This window comes from Balaenoptera acutorostrata, chromosome 13 (assembly GCF_949987535.1).
Source record: "Balaenoptera acutorostrata chromosome 13, mBalAcu1.1, whole genome shotgun sequence".
Taxonomy (NCBI): Eukaryota; Metazoa; Chordata; class Mammalia; order Artiodactyla; family Balaenopteridae; genus Balaenoptera; species Balaenoptera acutorostrata.
Window position 1 is genome coordinate 49927306 of NC_080076.1, and position 27220 is coordinate 49954525.

The 27220-nt window shown below is 40.6% G+C and overlaps 1 protein-coding gene across 9 annotated transcripts in view; it reads left to right on the top strand.

Moving 5' to 3' along the window:
• Nucleotides 1-20424, top strand: part of AQP4 (aquaporin 4) — a 75104-nt gene extending 54680 nt beyond the window's left edge. The window contains exons 1-7 of one of the 9 annotated variants that reach the window (XM_007197564.2): nucleotides 6740-6822; nucleotides 7652-7713; nucleotides 8031-8133; nucleotides 9847-10261; nucleotides 11494-11658; nucleotides 11945-12025; nucleotides 15962-20424. In XM_007197564.2, the coding sequence (XP_007197626.2) occupies nucleotides 8090-8133; nucleotides 9847-10261; nucleotides 11494-11658; nucleotides 11945-12025; nucleotides 15962-16240 (984 nt within the window). In that variant the 5' untranslated portion in view covers nucleotides 6740-6822; nucleotides 7652-7713; nucleotides 8031-8089 and the 3' untranslated portion in view covers nucleotides 16241-20424. Of the gene's footprint in view, nucleotides 1-6630; nucleotides 6707-6739; nucleotides 6823-6878; nucleotides 6967-7209; nucleotides 7242-7327; nucleotides 7714-8030; nucleotides 8134-9846; nucleotides 10262-11493; nucleotides 11659-11944; nucleotides 12026-15961 lie in introns of those variants that run through there. The other 8 variants (XM_007197565.3, XM_007197569.3, XM_057527107.1 and 5 more) reach the window with 8 other exon arrangements.
• The last annotated feature ends 6796 nt before the right edge of the window (nucleotides 20425-27220 follow it).

Below are 27220 nucleotides of genomic sequence, written 5' to 3' on the forward strand. Positions count from 1 at the left end.
GCTAAACTGTTCTTTTAAAAGTCCCTCCAATTAGAAATGAAAATGTTATTTAAAAAAATATTGGGCTGGCCAAAAAGTGCCTTCGGTTTTTAAGTAAAAATAAAAGACACATTTTTCATTTTCACTAAGAACTTTATGGAACAACCTATTCATCCTTTTGTTCCACTACCTTCTGCCATTTTTCAGGCAACTTTGTAATTCCATCTTTCCAAAACTTTTTATCTTTTTCAGCAAATAACTGTTCCAAGTGCCTTTCACAGTATTCCAGGGAATGAGAGACAGATGATTCTGGATGAATAGGATTTCTGGGTGACATTGAGGAGTAAGTTTACTTTGGAAATTATAAATTTGTAAAATTATCCATCCTCAATGGTATTATTTTTTTCAGCAGTACTCAGTGGCCTGAGTGGACATGTGAGAGCCATAAATGTCATTTATTATCATCCCCAAAGAGCTAATGAGGAGAAGACATAAAGGCAGTTTCTCATTTTTTAAATAAAATTTGCTGAGACATTTTGGATTAATCCATAAGACAGAGGGTTTTTAAAATAGTACTCTGACTTAAACTCTGAACTATGGTCTTGGAATTATCTATGTCCATATAAAATTTATAAAATTTTATCATTAATGTTAATAGTTTGCAATTATCTAGCTCTTTATTTCAAATGACTTTTTCAAGATTTGGCATAGATAAATTTCTTGACTTATAACTGAATGCCTTTTTATCACAAGCATCAATATCATCATTATTTACATTTATCAATTATGTTGGCAAAGCACTTCTGCTAGTATCACCCTATTTGAGCCTCATTCACTTATTTATTGATTCCACAATGTTTTTCAGTCTTTAAAATGTGTCTTGGATCTATACTACGTGCTGGCGATACAGCAATTAATTACTAAGTCTAATTAATTACTATGATTATAGAGAGTGTTCTCTGCTCTCATTTCCATTACAGACTAGTGATGCAGTTACACAAGTAGACAGATGGTTCCAGTATGCTGGGGACAATCCTATGATGGCATTTGGGGAAATCCCAAGTGGAATTCCCATGCAAGCACACATGAGATGGTTCAAAACCAGAACAAGGTCAGGAGGGCATCTGGCCTTAGCACAACTTTGCAAAAAGAGAGGACAGAGAAAATGCTTTGTTTCATTTCACAGATGAAGAACCAGGGTTCAGAAAAATCCAGTGGCCTACAGCCAATAAGAATTATGTGATAGAGTTAAGACTGCCAACTCCCACCCCTTCTCCCTGCATTGGACAATGGGTATCATCACCAAAATCATGACTGTCCCTTCATCATCATTATCATCATCATTATCACTGTAAAAAATTTAATAGAACATATATAGCCCACAACTTCAGTTCATATCTAAAAAGAGAGCGTAAACTAGCATCCAAACACCGGTGAATGATACAAAAACATTACCTAGTAATAACTGTAGAGTATCACATAGGTTCACAGGTTGCTGTGGGTATTTCATGTGACTAGAGCCCAGCTAGTTTGCGAAGGGCAGGCTTCTTGGAGGGGATAAATGTTGAGGAATGCTCAAAGAAGAATCAGAGAATCGTGTGGCAGAGAGAGAAGGGAAAGGGATTGAAGATGGAAGAATCACTTTAGGTGGCTGCCTAGAGGGGCTGACAAGCTGTAGCCATGGTGTGGTCCCCGCCACAGGCACACAGGCCAAGGGTAGCCAGAGATAAGAATATTCAAGTATGGTGAAACCATCAATGAGGCTTGACACTTCTAAGAGGTCCTGTGAATTTCTTCACACGTAGATTTCTTCTGATTGTGTGAGAAAAGGAAATACAGAGGTTAAAGGGAAGGATGTATGATCATTTAGGAAAGAAGCAAGAGAAAGTTTTGTCTGAATTATGAGAAGGGTCATCTGAGAAAATTCTTAAAGAACTAGACCGTTGAGAGTCTATCACATTTTTTTTATGGTCACAGATTATGACCCTTTCTTCTCCTTTCTTAGAAAATGTTCATTTTCTAAGAAAAGGCAGCATTTCTTTTAACTGCCTAGTTTTTCAATCTACTGCTCCTGTCATAGCCCCCTTACACACAGAATTTTAAGCATTTTGCTCTTTCCTTGAAACTTGGACTATTTTTCTTAGTCTATTAAAAACATAAGGATTCCAAGCCTTTCTGTATAAGTGATAATAATTGCCAAAATGTTGATTTGGCTTTTAATACGTTCAAATTTAATTTAAATTTTGGAACAATTACTACTACAGACTACACTTTACAGATTATTGACCATTCCAAACATTTCAGTCCAACCCATTAGATCCCAAAGTCCTTTGCTTTCCAGAAAACAGATTTTTGACTGTGGATGTCTGAGCAGCCTTTAAAACGCCCAACCCAACTCTGAACTGTCATAGTAGCTGGGTAGGAGATAAGGGGTAAGAAAAGTATCCAGTCATCCAACCACATTTCTGCTTTTTTGTACAAGCTTCGGATGAAATACAGTCACTCAATACAGTCCTTCTGTTTCTCTTTCCCTCCCTCCCTTTCTCTCTGCCCATTGGCCTAGAGAGGGGAACCCTAAACCTTTTGGAATCCTGCCAGCAGGACCAAAAGAATCCTTGACTATTTTCCCAGGGAATTCCTGCCTTAAATGTCAGCAGAGTACAACTTGCCAGCCAAAGCAGAATCCGCCTGGACCTGAATCAAGAAAGCTGCGCCTGCTATAACCAAACGGAAAAACCTGGCCCCATGGGGCAAGGGGACAGGGGCAGCGATAGAGTGAAAGGGTCCACGTCCATTGCCAAGACCCAGGTTTTGTCAGATTCACCTCACTGAGGAAAGGAAGCTAAGTCAAACTTTTTTTGGTTCCTTGCTGGTTTTTGATTGTTATTTTTATTTTTCTCTTTTGGTGGTGAACCGTATCTCCAGCAACTACTCTGAATTACTATAGCAGTGAGGTAACACATCTCTGAAAAGGGAACAAATCTCCACTGAAGCCCTTTGTTGTGGTGCTGGCGGTTGCCTGCTGCTGCCCTTGCTGTTTTGTTTATTTGTTTGTTTTTAATGAACATAATGATATATAAGTGCTCTGGGGGCGGGATTCGTATCACCGAGATTCATGAAAAGCAAGATAAGATTTGTGAGTTGCGACTGAGTCTGTCCCTGCCAGCCTGGAGACACTTCCTGTCTGGTCCTGAGGTACTGCTGGCATTTTTAGTGCATTTGAGTTAGTCTTCAATCTCCAAACACATGAAGGAATACTAAAAGTTCCGAGGGCCAGGATGGGAAAAGGGGTCTACAAATCCCACAGATATACATCAGCTCCCAAGGATAACAATGTGATATAGTAGATTAAAAATTAGGAGCAAAATGCATCAATCAGCTAGTTTTTGCCAAGTACTTGTAATTTTCATTTACCCTTCTTTCATTTTTCTCATATGTTACTGACCTACAACGTCACAAAGCTATTCAACTAAAAACTCACAAGCTTGCCTGACATACAAGATTGATTTTAAATCAATGTGCCATGTTACTATCTTTTTCCTAAAGATCAGAGCACTATATAGTAAGAAAGTCAAGAAGATTTCATCAATAAATTGTTATTCCATCTTTAAAGATTGATTGATTGATTGATTGATTGATTACTATGTTGGGTCTTCGTTTCTGTGCGAGGGCTTTCTCTAGTTGCGGCAAGCGGGGGCCACTCTTCATCGCGGTGTGCGGGCCTCTCACTATCGCGGCCTCTCTTGTTGCGGAGCACAGGCTCCAGACGCGCAGGCTCAGTAGTTGTGGCTCACGGGCCTAGTTGCTCCGCGACATGTGGGATCTTCCCAGACCAGGGCTCGAACCCGTGTCCCCTGAGTTAGCAGGCAGATTCTCAACCACTGCGCCACCAGGGAAGCCCCAATATTCCATCTTTAAATGAATTTAGGCCCTTGCAAGGTTACCAATGGGAAAAAAAAATTGAGATCCTGAATCTCATTTGGCTCTAGGCCTAGGCCAGTTCAAAAACAGGTCAACTTAGAAGCTATTACTTATATTCGCCAGGGCTCCCTGCCTCATACTTTTTCTACCATCACAAGTGCATCATAGCTTCAAGTGCATAGCATAGCACAAGTGCATGATACCTTCCATTATCATATGGTGCATGCATTGCCACAGACAGTCCTATTGGAAGTTTCTGTCCCTAGTTTAAAGAAAAGCCAGGGAAGTAGGTGGCTATTGCACAAGACTGAACGTGTCACCGGAAGACCATCTCAAATATAAAAATATGAAAAGGATAATAAGGAAGACCTAATAAGAAAAACTACCGCCAGTAGGTGAAGGGTTAATCCGTGGTCAATTTTGAACCTCTCTGCTGAGAGTACTAATAAGTGTGAGTTTGTGCCAAGTAGGTTGGCCCTTCCCTGGATGGGAACAGCCATCCCTTAGGAACTGGACTGTCAACGCTTTCTACCAGGGCAGTGATCAGCCAGCCAGAAGAAAGGGAAAGGGTCTGAGAAACTGTGGTAACCAAGTTCTGCTGGCACTTTGCAAAATGGTGCCGGGAACTGCCAAGGCCATGGAGTGAATGCTAATGAGCTGAGTGCAACTGACAAAGAGTGGACCTGAAAAATGTCCCCCCAGTGACCAGCAGCTGTAGGGAGTGCCACTTTTGGTGGGTTCCTGTGGATAGGACCACAGGCCTCATTCTTGAGGACAAACCTAAGCCTTGCAACATTGTTCCTTGGGTTCAAAGACCTCACAAACACTTCTGACTCAATGTCAAAGTTTTCAAATTAAAAAAAAATTGTTTTGCACCTTTACAAAAAATCTCATTCTAAAATCTGAACGGTAAACAGCTTTAAGAATCAACATGAAACATTTTAAGTGTTCTTTGTGGATTCCCATAAATTCCTCCCTTCCCCTCTCATCAGAGTTTGTTCTGACTCTCAGGGAGCATATTTGTAAAAGCCTGAAACCCCTGACGGACAGCCATCAGTGTGCAGCTACATTCTTAAGGATGTAAATTCAATCTTTGTTATCTGAGAATGCTTGAAACAGGATTAAAGAGCTCCTCTGCAATTCACACTCAAAATTGTAATTCCTCTTTCTCATGAGCGCTTTTCAACCATTCCGAATTCTCAAGTACCCAAAGGAGACAAGAAAACAAAAAATTGTAACTATGATGTGAAAACATAACCCTTTTCTTCTTCTCTCTCCTGTATTTCTTTCTTGCCACACCTCATTCTGAATAAAACTCCTATGTGAAATGTGATGGTAGGCGGAGAGGCAGGGCAGGGAGAGGGTGGGTCCCATAGGTTGATGTGAGTTATTATCACAGGTCTAGTTGTTGGATTGAGTGGTGGTTCACGGATGTTCATTATATACCTTAAAAGTAATTAATTAATTAATTAATTAATTAATCCCTGGTGGGGCGGTGGATGAGACTCCGTGGCGCTCCCAATGCAGGGGGCCCAGGGTTCGATCCCTGGTCAGGGAACTAGATCCCACATGCATACCGCAACTAAGAGTTCACATGCCACAACTAAGGAGGCTGCAAGTCACAACTAAGGAGCACATGTGTCGCAACTAAGGAGCACACATGCCACAACTAAGGAGCCCACCTGCCGCAACTAAGACCTGGTGCAACCAAATAAAAATTTTTTAAAAATAATTAATTACCTATTATAAAATAAAAGAGGGCCATACATGTACTAGTGATGACAGAGTGTCATACACCAAGGATTAGGATTATTCCAATTCTAGGTACCTGAGATCCATTTAAAGAAAAAAAATTAATGAGATGGTGACACAGGCACTAATTCTTAGACCTTCCAGAGTTCACCAAACTCCTCAGTCGAGGATGCCTTCATGGGCATACACCTATGCACTTAGAAGGGTCCCACACTTTGTTTCATGTCCTGCTGTTGTGAACTTGAAATTCTTATAGTTCTTCAGCAAGGAGTCTTGCATTCATTTGGCACTGAATCCCACAAAAGATGTAGTCAGTCCTGTCCCTAGGTTTCTAGGTATTAAATTTACCTAGAGTTCCCAATAATTTTGTGCCCACCCAACCTCTATATATTTAAAATTTGCCACTTCTCACCCAACAATTGTTGTTAACGTAACAGTCAGCTGAGACTCTACAGCAGCCTTATTTCCTGTTATCCAAATCAGTGCTGCACAGGCTACAAGAGACCTGCAGTCATCTGCTGTGCTTAAAAAGCTGCTTCTCAGAACAAAAACTTCACATAGAACCCACTGGATATTTTGCCACTCAAAAACAAATGCACCTCAGCCGAAATCTCAATTCATCTCAACTGCTGGATAATGCAAATCCGTGCTGTAATAGTTGCCCAATTTCAACTATACATGTAACCAAAAAAAAAAAAAAAAAAGACAAATTGTCAGCAATTCTCTGCGGTGGGAGGAACTCAAATAAAGATTTAGGAAAATCCTCATTTTCAAGGGTCACCAGCTAAAGAAACATTAATGTGAGCCAGCATTTCGTGCTCCTGAAATGCCCTGTGTCTATAGCGATCGTGTAGAAAAAGTCATTTCAAGTTCAAATATAACTTAGCGATTGCCACATGGTGCAGAATCTTTCCACCCCTAAGACTCCACAAACCCAATCAGACAAGTGGCCGTAATCTGACTCCCAGTGCACTGGGAGCCCAGGCGCAGGCAATGAGCGCTGCCCTCTAGCCAAAGGAGGCATGAGTGACAGACCCGCAGCCAGGCAGTGGGGGTAAGTCCTTCTTTGCCTTAAGGGAACAATGCTCTGACGAAAGATGAAACTCGGACTCTTTCATTACAGATACGTGTGCCTTCTCAGGCAGAATCTAGAAGGAAACTCTCGGGCAGGTGGGTGGTTCTTTCAGGGCTGGGTACCGGGCATATTCATAAGAGAGGAGAGGCAGAGAGAGGGCAGAAGAAAAGGGGTGCTTTGGAGCAAAATCCTCCAGATACTGGAGACCTGTGAAAGCACAAGAAAATGACCCTATGGAGGTAAATCTATCTGTAGTATTTTTCATCAGAAAAATTACTCACCCATGGCCTCAGCTGTCCAGAAGTGGCTCAGGCTGGGCGTTCAGCTAGAAAGTAATGTGTCCGGCTCTGTACAACCCGGTCACATCAACAAACCCCCTTTGTTCTGGGGCGAAAGAAGCGAAACAAATGGTGATGATGCATTTCCAGGGAGTGTGAACAGGGAAGGGAACATTGATGATAGATAATTAAGAGGGGCTGTGAGAGAGCTGGGGTGAGCGCTTGTCAAGCCAGAGGTATGTATGTGCTGCCAGGGGACTTTGGGGTTCACAGCTGACTGACGTTGGTCACTCTGTCCTGGAAAGAGATCAGCATTTTGCGTGCTTTCAAAGAAAGCTAAAGGCATGCTTAAGGAGTCTACCTGTTTGGGGGCTTGGGGGGTTGGGTTTTTATTTCTCCGGCTGATAAAATCTTGAAGCTGAAAGAGCAACTGAGCTTCTCAGATTAGGTCTCTGGAGAGGGAGGCAAATGCACAGAGAATGATTAGGGAAGGTGAGGGAGACGGTGCAGCAGGAAGGCGGCTTGTACACAGGGCGCCCTCTCCCAGATCCCTGTGCTGAGAATGGGACCTGCCGCATCCTGCCCACCTGGCTGCCTTAGCTTCCTGCCTTGTCCTCTTCCTTTTTCCCACTAAATCCGGCCACAGAGGACCATCGCCTGACATAGCACCTTGCCCTTTGCCATCTCAGCTACAGCCGTGGGCCACTGGTGAGTTCAGAAGCCAGCCTCGTAACATCTTTTTCAATTTGTGAGTTTCTCCCCCTTTGGGATACTTGTCATTTCTCCCCCAGGGCACCCTCGCTGCCCTGCTCCAAGTGCTGTTTTTGTCTCTTCCTCTAGGGAGTGTGATGTCATTGTCCTCCCAGCTGGGGTTTTTCCCAATTACGTGATTCACTTAGAGGAGTTCACTGGGGCAAGGGACCGCTGGGGACAGGGCTGTCTGGTCCCCTTCTGGAGCCACCTAGGCTTGGGCAGAAAATGGGTTTTTCTTTCGAACTCTGAAGCAAATCCCCATGTCAAACCAGGGGCTGAGCCGAAATCCTAAAGGTCAGGGTGGCATTCCTCTGGTCCTTGTTGGTACAGCATGTCTCCACTGCCCAACCAGCCGGACCCGGGCTCCTGGGGACTGTAAGTGACTGGGGTCGGGGGGGGGAGCTGGGGGGGAGTGCGTGGAAGGGCCCATGCTCCGTAGCCCGTCAGAGGGAAAGCTGCAACAATTCTAAACTGTTAAAATACCTGGCTTTCTTGTCTAACCCTTTTCACAGTCCCCTGGGATGAGAGTCTCCGCTAAATGCTCTCCACTCTCCTCCCCTCCCGCACTATCACAGACGAAGGATAAGGGCAAATGTCTTGCATAATGGGGTAACTGGGGCCATTGCCTCCCAAGGGGAATCCTAGCCATTTCTTGCCATTAATATCCTCAAACCCCATCCCTTCTCAGCTCTAAAGATCCTAAGACATTAAGAGGAAGAAAGGGTCTTCCATCCCAAAGTCTGCCTCGCTGCCCTACCCATCCTCCCCCCTCCCCCCAGCCCACAGGCGCGCAAGCTCCCCCCCCCCCACGCCCCCTCCCCGCCCCAGGAAGAGGCACCAGCAGAATTTAGAGAAGGCCGTCCGGAAGACACTAGAGAAAAACCGCTCTCCGGAGCCTCCTGCTTTGAGGACCACGGTCTCCCTGGCCACACTCTCCTCGCCCACCGGCCTGCCACAGCTCTGCCCAAGTCGCTCTCCCCCGCACTTGGCGGGCAGGGTGCCTGGGGCGCCGCTGGTACACACTGGCCTCCAGGATCCCCTTTGGGAGGTTTTATCTGAGAGGTAAACGTCAAGGGGTGGAGAGTCAGGCCCAAGAGAGGATGGTCCCTCAACCCTGCAAAAGTACGCGGAGGCCAGGATGCACTTTCCCGGGTGAGGTGCCTGCGCCTGGTACCCAGCGGGCGGGGCCGCTGCGTCTGTGCACCTGGCGCTGCCTGGAGCCCGCCCCGCCCAGGTGGCCGGTCCCCGCCCTCGGAGGGGCTCTCCGGGGCCCCTGGGGCCTGCGGTTGACGCGGCTCGGCGCCGCCTCCGGACCCGGGCGGGCTCCCGGACTCCTCCCGCTGGCCGGGGAGAGCATGGCAGCGTCTCCTTCCCAGTCCCGGGTCCCAGCTCCGGCCCTGCCTGCCCCTCCGCCCCTGCCAGTCACCACGAGTTCCCCTCCCGCCAAACAAGATTCACCTTCTCCAAAGACAGCCTTCCAGCCTTCCAGGCTTCCTGGCTTCCTAGCAGAACTCGCCTTCATCCAGAGTCTCCAATGGGGGGAGAGAAGGGAGAGTCAGCTCTACAAATCCATTTCCAGAATGCCATTTGAACCATAAAGGACAAAACTGGAAAAGACCTCCCTTTTTTATGGCTGTAGGTTCCAATAGAAATGACATGTAAAAAGCACCTTGAAACGTAAAAACTTGCTCTGAGGGAATTGACTGCAAGGTAAATATACTTTAGTCTTAATTCTTTAAGGAACTTGATTTAGACATTTTCCTTTCTAGGGACAATTCAGATAATTTTCCAGTGAAACTGGATGATCTTTGGATATTAACTCAAAGGAGATTAGAATAACAATCTCAAGAGAATAACATAACAATATTTACTGTTAAAATAACCATAACAGTAATTACTTAATTATCTCCTTAAGAGATAATTAAGTAATTAAGGAGATTTTCCAGAAACATTCTTTCTCTGTATGCAAATAACTTTTGGCCGGGTGGCCTCCCTACTGTGGGGCAAGACTGCCGGCCTGGACATCTTCACCTAAAGGCATAAACCTTGGATTGGTAGCTTCTGATGCCGATTTGTTTTTCCTTTCAGTAAGTGTGGACCTTTGTGTAGAAGAGAGAGTATCATGGTGGCCTTCAAAGGGGTCTGGACTCAAGCTTTCTGGAAGGCAGTCACGGCGGAATTTCTGGCTATGCTTATTTTTGTCCTGCTCAGCCTGGGATCCACCATCAACTGGGGTGGAGCAGAAAAGCCCTTACCGGTCGACATGGTTCTCATCTCCCTCTGCTTCGGACTCAGCATCGCAACCATGGTCCAGTGCTTTGGCCACATCAGTGGTGGCCACATCAACCCCGCCGTGACGGTGGCCATGGTGTGCACGAGGAGGATTAGCATTGCCAAGTCCGTCTTCTACATCACAGCCCAGTGCCTGGGCGCCATCATTGGAGCCGGGATTCTCTATCTGGTCACGCCTCCCAGTGTGGTGGGAGGCCTGGGAGTCACAACGGTACCACCTTTAGCTCTTGTTTTCAAACTCCGACTCTAGGCTTCTTATAGACTACCAAGTGACAACTGGTGGCCTAAGAGACCTTCCTAAAATTGCTAATTCATTCCCAGGGAATGTCTGATGACTCTTTTTTTTTTTAATGACATTTTAATCCACATATTTTTTCAAATTTATTTATTTATTTATTTATGGCTGTGTTGGGTCTTCGTTTCTGTGCGAGGGCTTTCTCTAGTTGCGGCGAGCGGGGGCCACTCTTCATCGCGGTGCACGGGCCTCTCACCATCGCGGCCTCTGTTGTTGCGGAGCACAGGCTCCAGACGCGCAGGCTCAGCAATTGTGGCTCACGGGCCAAGTTGCTCCGCGGCATGCGGGATCTTCCCAGACCAGAGCTCGAACCCGTGTCCCCCGCATTGGCAGGCAGATTCTCAACCACTGCGCCACCAGGGAAGCCCCCTCTGATGACTCTTGATAGGGGTGAAAACTGATTCCAGCCACGCTGACTACATCATATGAAATCATTATGTGCTATTGAGTAACTTGAATAGCATTAAGTCTGGGTAGCACAAAAATTGTATTGGTTTTTTTCCTCTCTCTCTCTATCCCAGTGACTATATTGACTATATATTTAACTTAAGGCATTTTTGTTACAATTATTTGTTGGTTCACTAGCAGAAGGAACAATTTTGTTTCTTGTCATGTGCCTGAGATTTAAAATGATCTGCATCGAGGGTCACACTTAAACAAATAAACTGGCGTTTGATCCTAGTTTTGTTCTTAGCTGATTAGGAGTATCATTTGTTAGCTCAGCACCAGGGTTGATTAAAAAACCACACACGGTTTAAATTTTAATTGAAATATATATTAATTAATTTAAACCTAATTAATGGATTTAGTCATTGCCTTATAAAATTACAAGACTCTCAAGAAACTCTTCTATAAGTTAAGTGCAGCAGTGGCATATTTTGCTTCCTTTGCAGAAAAGGACATTCAGCACAAACTCCCTCTTGGTCATTGTAAGAGTAATTAATTATCTGTGATGGCCCAAAATGAGTAGAAATTTATTTCTTCTTTTTTGAGGGGGCAGGGGTGCAAGTGTCTCAACTAGGGGTGGGAAAGAAGACTCAAACTAATCATCAGTTTTTGCGGGGATAAAATGTGCCTTTCACAGTGATACGTTATCATAGAAAATGTTCCCTTGCCTTAATTCAGATGGAGTATTTTTCTCTCTCCAGGTTCATGGAAATCTTAGCGCTGGTCACGGTCTCCTGGTGGAGTTGATAATCACATTTCAGTTGGTGTTTACTATTTTTGCCAGCTGTGATTCCAAACGGACTGATGTCACTGGTTCCATAGCTTTAGCAATTGGATTCTCTGTTGCAATTGGACATTTATTTGCAGTAAGTTTCCAAGCCCGTTTAAGCAATTGATCCATGTTGTTTATCCTCACCCTAGAGCTGGATGAAGATGTTATGTTTCACAGCTGTAGTTCTTTAGTATCCAGCTACGTCTGTCCATTTTAGGTGATTTTTTTTTGCTAACTTTGTGATGAGAACATTGATATGGCTTCTAACATCTGGACAGTTCCTCTAACTGACTTGGCAAATGGTAGCACATTGCAATGAAGTCTACCTGTTAGCAGCCCTGTTTCAGCAGTGTCTGAAGTTGTGTTCTTTTTCCCTATAGATCAATTACACTGGTGCCGGCATGAACCCCGCCCGATCCTTTGGACCTGCCGTTATCATGGGAAATTGGGAAAACCACTGGGTAACCACCATGTTCATTGTGCCTGTTTTCCTACAGTTGAGGACAATTACCCAGAGAGCTCTTTTCTTCCCATTATTTTGCTCACTAGTTTCTCTTCCTCCCAACTCTGAACCCCTAATTTATTACATCTTGCATAGAGACTAGGGAGAGACTAGGACAGATCTGCTACAAAACATCTCATATCAGTTCTGGGCCTTCAGAGACAGTCTTTTTTTTTTTTTTTTTAAAGCACTGCTCTGGGCACTGTATCTGACAGACTTCAGCAGAATATATTGAACATGGAGTTTGCCTATATGGAACAAGTTAAAATCAGGGTGGTGAAGTGAATATGGTGTTTAAATAATTGAAAGTAAATCCTTCCCAGCAGTAACGTAAAATACGCTTGCAAAAAAAAAAAGGAAGAAGAAGAAGAAGAGAAAGAGAAATGCTTAAAAGCATAGCCCATTGCAAAAATATTTACCTTTTTTGTTTACAAAAGCATGAACCCAGTTAATAGTATGGGAGTTGGAAGCATTTGAACTGCAGATGATGAGAAATAATTAGTGCAAATATTTATGCTATTATCACCATAATCATAGCTGGAAAAAGAAATGACTTTCAGAAAAGACACACTTCTCAGCCTCATGCCTACCCTACTTATTAACGTGGGGACAGTGCTTCCAGAGAGCAGTGGTATCCATTGTTAAATACCACAGTCAATTTCTTTTCAATTGTCTCTTACCAAAAAGAAATTTAAATCCGTTAAATGAATAATGTGGCAGTTTTGAAGACCTCTTACACACTAATTTACAATAACCAATAAAAATAGGTGTATGTCAGCCAGCTTCAAATGGAGCTTTTCTTTTCATGTATATGTTGTGAATGCTCTTTTACATCTTTTATTTTTAAGTCATGAATGTAAGAATATGTCACTTATGTTTTTAATTTATGTTCTTATTGTAGTATAGTGGATTTACAATGTTATGTTAGTTTCAGGTGTACAGCAAACTGATTCAGTTATACCTACTCAGATTCTTTTCCATTGTAGGTGTCGCTTATGTTTTAATCTCACGCATACAGTGGTTATTGACACAGTCACACGCACTCAACCTTGATGTACGTTGCAAATGAGAAGAAATTGCCCCACTGCTATATGCATTCACTTCTAAGAAAAGTGTACCTATCTATTCCATTAAAGTAATCTATCCCATTAAGTAACAGCATGAGAGTCAGTGATCAAAAGCAAGGTTTTGGACCCAGACATGAAAAACTTAGTCAACAATACCACCCATGAGATTGGTTACTTTGCCACTGATATTTGCATATATGTCTCTAAAGATTTGCCATATTAATGGGAATACAAATTTGTAACGGGCAGTGTATAGATCTTATGATAAAAGTACAACTTTTAGGTCATCTTATTCAAACAATTTTTGTAAATAAAATTTAGAAAAATGACAACTTTTAATCCATGAGGACTTTAATGTGTGAATGAAAATATATGTTTTTATTAATTACTTGAGTTGTGGTACACTAGTTAAAATTTAAGTAGCAAGAAAATCCTTAGCTGTTGATTGAATCCAAGGTTTCCCGTTGTTGCTATTTTATAACAAACTTAATCCTACAGAAAATGGATGTCCATTTTGTAGCAAAGCTTGTGTGAAATTAACAACTAATTTAAAGTATGTCTGTAGATAGATGGATAGACAATAAATAACAAGATATTAATGATGAATTTTGTGTGTAGTGTAATAACATTTTTTAGTCTTCTTTTCTGGATTTCTATATTTTTAGCAGTAGAACTTCTTTACCTTTATGAATTTTAAAAGTTACTTTAAAGGGCATTCTGAGTTTGGGAATAGCAACTTGAAACTGAGATTTGTTTATTTTTGAGAGCATGTGGCTAGACATCTTCTTCGTAGGTGTTTTGGGGGAAATGTCATAATGATTTAGCAGTCCCTTTTCTCCCTTGCGGGATTTGTAGCTTGTGGAATAGAACATACCAAATGAGATCTTACCAAAGGAACAAAGCGCAAAGACATTTAGAGGAGGGCTCTCATTTCTCCTTTGAAAGGGCATAGAGAAGGTAAACTCTGACATGGTTTCTTTCATGTTCAAGATAAGGAACGTGAACATAAGGTTCTTGTAGCCACTTTGTCAACAATTTCCCTGTACAGTGTATGTGTTCAGTTTCAGCTTAAAGTTTGAATTTTCTTTAGATTTTGCAATGAGGACGCTAGGTGAGCTTCGTTTCCAGAGAGTGTTTTAAGCCAGAAGCATTCATCAGACTGTTTTCAAATGAGAGAAGTGTAGCATCATAGAAAACAGTATAATGGTTCAAAAGAGAGGTCTGAAATCAGACAGACCTGAAATCCCAGCTCAACCACTTGCTAAGCATGAAATCTTAAGCAAGTTTCTCATCCTCTCTGCGTGTCCATTTTCTTACCCATAAAATGGAATAATAATAATATCTATCTCAAAGGTCATCATTCGAATTAAATGAGTTAATACAAGAAAAGCACTGAGTATAGCCAGCTGAGAAAGAGTGCTCAATAAATAGACAGGGTTTTTGTTGCTCAAGTCTATCTGTTGAATGAATGTCTAATATTCTACAGCCTACGTGTGCTCTAAAGCAAGTGTTGAAGTTTATCCAAACTCAAAACTTGTTTTATTCTAGACATATAACTAATATGATAGAAACTTCCAGTTATTGAAATAAAATCCTATGGAATGGCTAATCCTCAACTAACCATCATCCATAAATGCAGTACAGATTTTTCCACCAAGTCATCAGTGTAAGAACCATGAAAGCACTCTGCAAGAAGATTAATGGGCAAACCATGAGGTTTTCTCTTAAATCAAATCACCAAACTTGAGAGAGGAAATCATGTAACATAAGGAAAGTGACTTATAGCCAGCCTAGTCCCATACATCTTTAAATTGTCTAGGAAACAATGGAATGGAGCAAGTTACAATGAAATTGGAACTATGAAGTACTTTACAAGTATTATTTCAATTTAATCCTGACAACCCATGAGGTATGTATTATTATTATCCCTGTTTTGCAGATGAGGAAATTAAGATTTAGGAAGTTATGTAACAGATTCAAGCAGTAACAAGATTGCTAAGTGGTCGAGCTCATATTCCATTTATCATGCTGTACTGAATAATTAAAGCCCCAAGTGATACAATCTGTACTATGGTTGTGATTATGCAAAAGACCAGTGTAAGATGGCAATATTAAGAAAAAAAGTACTCTCCAGAAAATTTTTCCTCTATTTCAGCTGAAGAAGTCGTACCCCTAAAGAGGACCTATCTTTACTGTAAGGATTATCAGAAAATGGAAAGAACATAATTAATGAAAGCAGGAAAAGAGAAGAGGAAACAGTCTTTTCTTATTTTCTGTTCAAATGTTATTTAGCAATATATGGATCTCTGATGTAGATTTAATGTATTCTCTTATTTTCTTTCCATTTCTCTCTCTCCTTTTTTAAAATGCATGACTCATTTGCTCTCTCTCTTTTTTTAAAAATAATGGCTTATGTTTTTTTTTTTTTTTTTTTTTTGGCTGTGTTGTGTCTTCATTCCTGGACACAGGCTTTTCTCTGGTTGCGGCGAACAGAGGCTACTCTTCATTGCAGTGTGGTGGCTTCTCTTGTTGCGGAGCATGGGCTCTAGGCACGCGGGCTTCAGTCATTGTGGCTTGTGGGCTCTAGAGCTCAGGCTCAGTAGTTGTGGCACACGGGCTTAGTTGCTCCGTGGCATGTGGGATCTTCCCGGACCAGGGCTCGAACCCATGTCCCCTGCATTGGCAGGCAGATTCTCAAGCACTGCGCCACCAGGGAATCCCCACATTTGCTCTCTTAATTTAAACCAGCTAAGTTCTATATCCATGCCTTGTTCAAAGGAATAGTTTTACTCTACTTACACTCTATAACTCTTCCATCTTTCCCCCAGATATATTGGGTTGGACCAATAATAGGAGCTGTCCTCGCTGGTGGCCTTTATGAGTATGTCTTTTGTCCAGATGTTGAACTCAAACGTCGTTTTAAAGAAGCCTTCAACAAAGCTGCCCAGCAAACAAAAGGGAGCTACATGGAGGTGGAGGACAACAGGAGCCAGGTAGAGACCGACGACTTGATTCTAAAACCTGGAGTGGTGCACGTGATCGACATTGATCGGGGTGAGGAAAAGAAGGGGAAAGACCCATCCGGAGAGGTGTTGTCTTCAGTATGACTAGAAGATAGCACTGAAAGCAGACAAGAGCCCTTAGAATGCTCCTCAGATTTTCTTCCGCCCATTAAGGAAACAGATTTGTTATAAATTAGACATGTGCAGGTTTGTTGTTTCATGTCATATTACTCAGTCTAGACAGTAAATATTTCATTATTTACCAAGGAGGAATGAAAGAAACCTATCATGAATTTCAAATCTAAAAAAAAAAGAAAAATCTTTTTGAAGTATCCCCAAAGCCAATGTGTATCTAGTTTATCTAGTTGCTATTCATTAATAATCAATTTAAAATGTGTATCAAGATTTTATTAAGGCTTGCCTGACAACTTACAGACATACCTATCAGCTTACTCCTCCTCTCCCACGAAACCAGTATTGTCAATCCTCATTTGAGTATTTATTCTGTTAAATCAAGTTAATCAATGGCAAAACACAGAGTATGTCATAGAGTCATGCACATTCAAGAGAGCAAATACAGCAAGCTCTTTTATAACCAGCTCCCCTAGGTTAAACTACCTCGGCAAAAGAATATTAACAAGAGTCATTGCTAGTGAATTGTTTTCATTTATATTTCAAATATCCAACTTTCAACCCAAACTCCAATTCATAATATTCCTTCCTCCTCCTCAGTGCCCAAGGTAATATGGAACTAAAGCCCAGAAATTCAAAGAATGTTCAGAAATCCTATATGTGTTCCACCTAATAAAACATCCACATCATAAGGCACCTATTGAGATTCAGGACAAACAGACTTGTAAGATCTTATGGGGGTGGGTGGAAATTTACCATCATACAAAAATCATAAGGAAAAAGGAAATCTGCATGCTGGTTTCAAATAGTTGATCTGTTTTCAGTGCACATCCTCAAATATACCGCATGAGGTTAACAATCTAAGCTTTTAACCACTTAACCATTTTGCTTATTTTTTTAATTTATTGGCAAAACTGGGGGTTTTGTTTGTTTGTCATTTTGGTTAACTATATTTAAACATTAGCTGAGACATATTTTTGATAGCAAGAACATAACTAGTTGAGTCCTGACTTTTTGTTAATTATTAAGCTCTGCTCGTTCTAGAAGGTGTAAACTGGCCCTGCCAGTCCCAATCACTGCTACTCTCCCACTTTTCATGACACTTGTTGATAATCTTCATTGTGCGCGTCAATATTTTAATGAATTAAAAATGCATGAGAGACAAGGAACGACATGACCGCAAAGTAAAAGGGCGGGGGCATCAAAACGCTCTGTATTCAAAGCTGACTAGATGACCAATCTTTCATTTGTAGAGATACTGTAGGTTTTTTTAAGCATTTTCATTACTGACTCATTTATTTGTCAAAATAACTTGTTTTTTTCATATACTGCTTTGCCTTCTGTCAGTAAAATGGTCTCTGGAAACCCCGGTTTCTATCATCTTAACTGTCTAGTCCAGCCTTTATCTTAAAGAGCTGAAAAAGTCAATTTCACTGAACAAAAGCTAATAGTAAAGCAAAATCCTATCACTGCAAAGAGTGGCTTGTAAATAGCTAATAATCAAGGGCTGTCTTCTCCTACTCACAGTTCCAACTGTGCGCCACTTTTTAGTGTTAACGGCAGTTGCGTGTGTGTGGCAGTGAGATAATGGACCACTATTAAATCTGATTGTCTTCGGTGCTAAGAAAGTAATGAACGAGGTTCCCCGAGAGACAGCACACCAGTGGGGTCCCTGGGAGTCCCCCTGACATCTTTTTGGCAGGTGCCTAAATCCCAGGCCCCTTTGATGGTTGGCCACACCCTCCACCGCTGAGGCACATTGCTTCCTGTTTGGGGCACCATCTATAGGAACTAGGGTGTATTTCTAATGATGGATCTTTTCAAATGTTTGCACAATATACCCTTAAAGGCTTAAAACTGGGGATGGTTGAGCTCAAAAGATAATGCTATCAACCATCAGCAAACATGTCAGTTCAAAAATAAGTAAAGTTAGCAAGGAAAAAACGGAAACATTTTCCAAATACGCTTACAATTTACTAGTTTATGATCATTTTTATTCAGCCATATGGTTTACTTCTAATACCCTCACTTTTATACTCACTTCAGTTAGAGCATTCAATAAGTTAGTGCTGGGGAAAAAAAAAACAAAACCCTCATGAGTGACGTTTTTGCCATTTGTTTTCCAGCAACGAGCAGAGTGCCTGGCACATAGTAGGTATTCAAAGCAAGTGTGTTAGTTAAGAAGAAATATATATATATAAATTTCATTTGTGATTTAAGGAGATACAAAATTTTCTTTTAATCTTTATTTTGCTCCATATTTAATAAAAGCATGAGTTCAAGGACTACTAAGGAAGGCCATATAAATGTAAAAACCATAAAATATATTTTTGCATTCTACTCTTTTAGGGGCATGCAGACAATGAAAGCTTTTGCACTTTTCTTGCCCTGCATATGAGACAACATATTTTGTATTTCACTCAAGGCTCTACCAGTAAAAAGTAATGAAATTGTACCTTTCTAATGACATCTCTGCAGCAGGGGTCTTTTGCCTTGTGGATGGCACCAAATTATCCAAGTGTATTAGGAGACTGGGGCTTTTTCCTTTAATCCCCTCTTATTAATGAAGTGCATGGTGCTGCTCCCAGGAGAGTGCTGCTGACAGATATACAGAAAAGAGATCAGAGAGAAAACACTGGAAGGACATAAATGAATTATACCCAGCCAGGAAACGATGCCAGCCGTCTCTTCCCTAAGGAAAAGTACAACAAGCACCCCCCAAATTGTAAGGTGGTCCCTGCACTGCAAATGTATATAGTTTGTCAAAAGAGTACAAAGGGTAAACGTCACTTTTAAGTTTTCAGGGCTTTCTTTAAAATTGGGAGCCCAGAATTTGAATGTATGTTTCCGTGATAGAAGACGACATTTTCTTCGAAGAGTCCTCAACTTTTACACTGGAAGGAAGTATTTTCTGGCATCTAAATAGTTGCTTAAATGTAAGATTCTTACACTTTGTTTCTGCCACTTGATGTTTTCATAAATTCTTATACTTTCTATCGTCTGACCCTTTTGCTAATGCAGTTGGTAGGTGCTGGCTTAAACTGTGGCTCAGTCTTGAAGATTTTACAAGATGAGAAATATCTCGCTAACATGTATGATGGAATTAAGCTATCTAATTAGTAGAGGTCTGATTCCAAACAGCACAGAATATTCTTCTTAGGTCGTGAAACCAAGCAACTCACGTACCGGTTTAAACTCCATAATGAACCAGAAAATTCCAAAATAGAATAGCAAATTCAAATGCTAGAATCAATCCCAGTGATCTATTGTAGCCTGTTGACACTGTCCCCACACGTTGTGAACATTTGAAAGAGAAATTGCCTTTGTGAAAGCTGAAGATGACAGTGCAAGCCCAGCAGACAAACTTATCAGACAAAAGAAAGCCAATGTAAATTCTCATCATAAGCATTATAGAATATGCAAACAGAATATTTTATACTTGAAAGTAATTTTGTCTTTCCTAATATGATTATGGCATCAAAATTATTAGAAAGATGTATTTACTGTCTGGAAAGTGTAACATAACAAAACTCACTCTCTTTACCCCAAATCATGTTAATTGCATTGGTGTTGTAATACTTTACAGATCACCCCAAAATAGCAGTAACTTTTGAAACCCTCTCTAAAATACATGGAAGACATTTAATTCAGGGCTTAAAAACTGTGGCCACTCACTTTGGCAAATGACAATAACCTATGAAAATAGATGTCAAATAAATCTTATACAACCTGTACAGTAAACATTAAACTTAAGAGCAATTATAGTGTTACCTATGCATGTTAAAATCCAAGAGCTAAAAAATACACTGAATTTATATAACCAATCGGAATGTATTTCTAGATTCTCTTCAGGATTAATTAAATAAACATGCAATTTATGAAACTATATAAACAATTATTTATCACTTTTATGACCCAAATCACAATAAAATTGTAATTCATGATAAACTAGTGAGAATAAACTGAACATATGGTCATATTCACAATTCTTTATTAACTGAAATGTTATTCCAACGTTAGAGCTAATGTTAAGGAGATTGAAACTGTAATGTTTAATATTTGGAATAATCTATTAAAGTCTTAGCATTGTGGTTGATTTCCATGAATTATGTTGTATCTCATATTACTAAGCTTGTGCAAATAAACTGTTTAATGTTTTAAAATGTGTTTGATGATTTTGAAAATTCATCCAGAGCTTTTGCAAGTCCCATCCTAGAAGCGTCATTTAGAAGGACCAGAGGTTTAGATATTTGAGTACAATCAACGCCAAATGAAATGGTGGTGGAATCCATATAATAAAAAAAAGTTTTGAGAGCCTGCAGAGTACACAGTGTGGTAGGTCCTCATATCGACAGTGAAAATTGTGTTTTCGTGGGCTTAATTCTAAATGTTCACATCTATGCAAAATAGACCATTGAATATCGACTGTCATTGTAGAGTCAAAAAGTGAAGACTGGGCTTCCCTGGTGGCGCAGTGGTTGAGAATCTGCTTGCTAATGCAGGGGACACGGGTTCGAGCCCTGGTCTGGGACGATCCCACATGCTGCGGAGCGACTAGGCCCGTGAGCCACAACTACTGAGCCTGCACGTCTGGAGCCTGTGCTCCGCAACAAGAGAGGCCGCGATAGTGAGAGGCCCGCGCACCGCGATGAAGAGTGGCCCCCGCTTGCCGCAACTAGAGAAAGCCCTTGCACAGAAACGAAGACCCAACACAGCCAAAAATACATAAATAAATAAATTTTTTTTTAAAAAGTGAAGACTTAAACAACTGTGACTCAAATGAGGCTGGTATTACTAATTAGATGATCCATCCTTAGGGCATTTGGCAAATTCTGCCTACCCAGATGGATAATGTAGGCTCAATGAGAACTGGTTTACTCCCTTGGGTTCTTGGTTTGAACCTCTCAATTTTGAGAGGTTACAGACCCACAGGGAAGGATTGAGGACAATCATTTATGTAACATGCAACCCATTGGAAGAGTGGAGAACGCTGCCTTAGGAGCCAGGTGGATGTGTACCTCTCTTATCACCTTTGTCACATTGTAGTGAAATCATTTGTGTAGGTTTCTGTCTCCCCTAGTAGGTTTTAAACTCCTTAAGGGCTAAGACTGTGTCTTATTTATTCTGTATCCTCCACCCTCGCACTGAGAACTAGGCTTGACATTTCTCTCAATAAATGCTTGTTGCATAAATGAATAAACAACGTATGGAATACCTCACAATCATTAGGAAATACCACAAAGAAATATACCTTAATCTAGTTGGTTTATACTGTATAGGTGTGTGCAAAATATTTGAATGCATGTAGTTCCAGTGAGGAGCCCAAAATTAGCTCAAGCACTAAAGAAAATAAAAGGGAAAATGCGCGGAGAGAATGAAACACTAATTGGCTTTCTAAAATTTATACCTAACGTGTAAGCAACAAGACATGTTTTCATTACTATATTTATATGATAGCCAGATGTTAGATGAAATTTAGCTCAATAACGATTTCAGCAAGAAAAGTATTTTAACAAGCATGGGAAGCTAGTGAATAAATGTCAGCCTGATTTTATAGTTATCCTGCTGGAAAATGTCCAAAACAATATGTCACCTGAATTAAATCTTACTATTTTCTAGTTTTTTCTAGCTCTTTACTCCTTGGGTTTAAGGAAGACATAAAAGACCCTAAAAAGCCAGGTTGGGTTCTGCTACCTCCACATATTCAGAAGTCTCTGAGAAACCATGACCATGATGTTTGCAACCTTTGTGCATAGCACAATGACAGCACGTAGCTAGTGCTCAATAAATGCAAGATGGATGGGTGGATGGATGATGGATGGATGGATGGATGGATGGAAGAAACTCTCCAGTCTGGAAGAAGTAAGTTAATCTGTGAACAGATGGAGATCATAGCCTGTATTCCTTCTTCCCTTATAAAAGTATTGGCCAAGGAGCAGAATGCTAGAGGAGGAATGTGTAGATTAGAATAATTACCAATTATGAGTATATATGGGGTTTTAGAATTTATAAATATTAATCTTAATCAGTTAATTTTCAAAGCTCATTGTGGGGCATGCATTGCTGTCATTCTCATTTCCAAAGATGAGGAAAGCAAGTGTCAAAGAGATTAAGTAAATTACCCAGAACTATACCTAGTGCTAAAGCAAAAACTGGAAGCCACATCCCAATTAATCCCAATCCCTTATGTTATTTCCCTAAATCACACAAAGTTCTCCCATTCATCCATCAGCCTAATTTCCCATCAGCCACCTTTCCTTAAGTGGCAAGAAATATATTCTATCCATACTAGGGGAAATCTTTATATACAACACCAACAAAGGGCAATAAATTAAGTACTACAGATCAGGAGTAGGTATTGTAAAGCTTAGAAAAGATCCCAAGTAAGAGAATAAGGTTGAAGGCTACAATGAGTTTACTTTAGGATACTTTGGATAATTTAGGAAATTTTTTATTGACTTTTCTTTAGGAAAACATTATAAAGACCACTATTGAAGATAATTTTCATTTGGTCCATAAGAGAGAGTTGAGGATTAATTGCAAAGGTACTGATAATGTTTTCCACATTTCAGTAATAATAATAACTTTAACCCTCAATTATTGAACATGCACTGTGCACCAGACATATATTTTACACTGTATAAAGAAACTTTATGAAGTAGATAGTGCTATTTATTCCCACTTTACAGGTGAGAAAACTGAGGTCTAAGACAAGTAAGTAAATAGTTCAAAGTCAGCTACTAAGTGGGAGAAGTGAGATTTGAACCCAGGCAGTCTGTCCACAGACTCTAGTCTTAGCCACTGTCCTGTGTTGTCTCTTACCTGGGGTGCTTTAGGCCCCCGGTCATTCCAATGTTCATATCTGCTTTTTCCAAGCCTTTAATTCTTTCATACCCGATACAGATTGCAGCGTGTTTGAACCTCTCAGTTGTTCACGACTTGACCTCTAGTTATCATTTTGACCACCTCCAAAGGAAGATTTAAACTCTCAAGTGCAAATGCCACAAAGATAAATCAGCTAAACTTAAAGTATTTTTGAAAGGGACTTTGAATGGCCAAGAAAACACTTTCTTTTCTTGAGCAGGGTTATGGCAGAAACTTGTTACACAATATACCTTCCACTTTTTAACTCAAATTCTTAGCTGGTCTTTAAGTTACCTAATTTGACAATTTCTCTCTGCCCTACATTGAGACAAGTAATATGTATTTTAATTCTTCTTTACCTATTAATCACCCAATCAATATATATGCTTCAGCACCTATTTTATTCAAGGCTCTATAGAAAATTTTAATAAATTACATTTATTTATTAATTTTATTTAAACAAAATAAAATTTTAATAAGGGAAGCAATAAAACGGTGTTTGGCAATAAATTGAACTAGTGTATGATAACTTATCCTAGATCAGCCTATAAAGTTGACAGACTCTATTTGTAAAAAAATAAAATAAAGGTGGGAATTCCCTGGCAGTCCAGTGGTTAGGACTCAGCGCTTTCACTGCTGGGGGGCCAGGTTCAATCCTTGGTTGGGGAACTAAGATCCTGCAAACAAACAAATAAGTGAATAAATGTAATAATGAGTGGGCCAAGTACTAACATTGTTACAATGGCAACAGCTTTGGGAAATGATTGAATAGAATGATAGTTGCCAGTACTTACCTCCTTGTGTCCAAACTATAGCTTCAGTCCCCATGTATTTTGACTCAGACTCTCAGAAGACAAAAATCTTTTAAAATACAGTATAGAGATGTACAACCAATGACTGGGGAACTATTTGTTTAAATTTGGGGCTCCCAGAGGGGCAAAAAAAAAAAAAATGAGGAGGATGGGTGAAAGAGGGGAGGCAGGAGTCCCTCGGTAACAGCAAAATAAGAGGACGGGAGCTCCTAGCTTTCCTGCTCCCACCCAACACAGGAGTTGCCAGGACAGCCTCTGCCCCTTTGCAGAGAAGAGTCCCTGTGCTGAGTTAGTGTGTAATATGGTACCTATATGGTAATCAGTGCCCCAAAGAGACCTGGGCTGTGCATCGTACAAACTTAAGCCCTCATCTCAATTTTAATTGTCAAAACCTCACACTAAAGGGAAATAGACTCCTCCCGTGGAATTAAAGGACTCACTGAATCTTGATTTTCGGCAACAAATGCCGGATGGAAGCAGGATCTCCCCCATCTCATCAAGAAACCTTGCCTTTAAAATGTATTTCTTTCAAAAGGAAAAATTATGAGCCTCATTTTAGCACAGGGCTCTTGGAGACGATTCGCCATATTAAAGCTACTCCAGGATTTCAGTGTCAAAACTAATCACAAAGGACATAAGTTTGATCTTGCTGTTTCAAAAGCCGATCTTGTGGAAATGGTGGCAGGAGAATAGAAGGAGGAGAACGGCTGGGATTTCTCTAGTGATCTGCAAGAAAGAGTTGAGAAAAACTGGTACAGAGTATTCAGCTCTGTGGTGTTGGTACATTGTAGTTAAATCATTCATATTCTTTGAACTCTAATAAAAAATTCTCATCAAACAATGATGACATTTTCATCTCATCCAATTTTAATCACAAGAGTATTGTAATTCTGATTTTCTTCACCTCAGTTCAAATTGAAAGTAATTGTCAGACGTCATTTTAATTCTAACCACTACATCCCTTCTTACATGTTCTCTCTCACATTATTATGGCCCATTTTGTTCTATAAGAGGCATGACATTTTTTTTTCTATTATTCAAGCACTTTTAAAAGAGCTTTGTCACCCACCTACAAATACGACATTTAAGGCTTATTTTAAAAAGAACTTACGATAGCAAATTAACATAAATGGAAAACTTTTCCTTGAAACACTGAGAGACATGAGGGGTAATAAATTCTGACTATTGAATTTCCTGATGTTGGTAAAACACTTAATTGCCTGAATTTTTTTTTTTTAAATAATTATTTATTTATTTATTTTTGGCTGCGTTGGGTCTTTGTTGCTGCACGCGGGCTTTCTCTAGTTGCGGCGAGAGGGTTTCTCATTGCGGTGGCTTCTCTTGTTGCGGAGCACGGGCTCTAGGTGCATGGGTTTCAGTAGTTGTGGCACATGGGCTTAGTTGCTCCGCGGCATGTGGGATCTTCCCAGACCAGAGATCGAATCTGTGTCCCCTGCATTGGCAGGCGGATTCTTAACGACTGCACCACCAGGGAAGTCCATGCCTGAATTCTTGATTATTTCAATTTTTTTGTTTCTTAGCAAACCCTAGAATGTACACATTTTGGCTTAAAATGCACAAAAGCAGAGAGGTGAATACAGCAAGTTCATTTTATTTTCTTCTATTGCCATTTTGGAGAAATAACTCTGCTTTTGTCGTGAAGCACCCTGGGATCTGGGCTGAGAAGTGAGAGCAAGTTTACCCCAATTGAGACAGAAAGGGGTGGCTCCTTCCTGGGGATGACAAGTGAGCCCTAATCACCATCTCCAAGGATATATGGAAACCTAGCAAGAAAATCCAAGAAGACTGTAGGATTTGGGATCATACGTGTGTTGTATTTTCTATGTTTTCCACAAAGGACATGTATTACTGTCAGAATCAGAAGGGGAAAAAATGAATGACACATTTAAAAAGACCGAAGAGGTCTGACTTAAGTATATGGGTCTGAGTGGGGAACAGAGGATATAATGCGGAGCCTTTTAGAAGGTAATGGTTCCCATGTCTGTGTCTATGTCCAAGAGCAGAAAGGTCCAACCAACGCAAGGGTTCTACTCTCAAATTCTTACAAAGGGAAGTGGGCAAGTGATGGAAAAGAGTCAAGAAGGTTCTGGGGAGACTGTGACCAACTGGGATAAACCTGGCTCAGCAGATTTGTCATGTAAGCACTTGAGTCCAGTGTGGCCTGAACTTCCAGTATTTTAGACAGGCTTGAAGTTCAAACTTGAATATGAAGTCTCCAAATTCTTAAAGTTTGGTTCGTGTGTATTTTTCTAAAACCATAGAGGCAAAGGAAATACATCTGAGGTTGGACCAGGCTCAAGGATTACCAGTTCCAGATATTCACTCTAATGCCTCTTGGACATCTTCATTTATGTTCTTCAAACACCTCAAACTGAGCATGTCCCAAGCTGAACTAATTGCCTTAATTTCTTCCAGCCTGTTTCTCCTCTTGTGTACCCCAAACTATAGAGTTGTCTAAGCCAAAACATGGCAGTCATCCACATGTGGTCCCCCCTTCCCATTCAACTATCTGCCAAATCTAAGATCTCTTAAAGACTTCTTGTCTCCAGCCCTACTTCCTCTATTTTGGTTCAAGCCAATGAAATAATCACCTACATAATTGTATTAGCCTCTGGACCCAGTGGATCTCAACCAGGGGTGACTCAGCTCCCCGCAGATAATAATTGACAATGTCTGGAGGTATATTTGGTTGTGACAACTGTTACATCTAATGAGTAGACGCCAGGGATACTTCTAAACATCCTACAATGCAAAGGACAGTCCTCCACACCCTAACAAAGAATTATCTGGCTCAATATCTCAACAGTGCTAAGATTGAGAAACCCTATAACTGGTCTACCTGCCTTCAGTCTTGTTTCCCTCCAAGCAAAAAGAATAACTTGCTTTTAAAAATTGAATCATATTTCAAGGTTATCTTTTAAAAATGAAATCATATCTTTTCATCTTTTAAAGGTTATCTTCTAAATTAAATCATTATCTTTTAAAAGTTACCTTTTAAAAATGAAATTATATTTCTTTAGTAAAATCTGGGAGATACTGTTTATTTTTCTATCCAAATCCCACACACATATTTCTTTGCAGTAAGGCTCCTTTTGCTCCAGAGAAAGATGGGTCTTCAGTTCCAGGGAGTCAACTTTTATAAGGCTTACCCAGTCAGGGTAATTTAATCACCTTCTTCAGTGACTGGTTTAGGAAAGGACCTGAGAACAATTTGTTTAACCTCATCTGAGAAAATATTTTCTACTCTTAAAAGGAG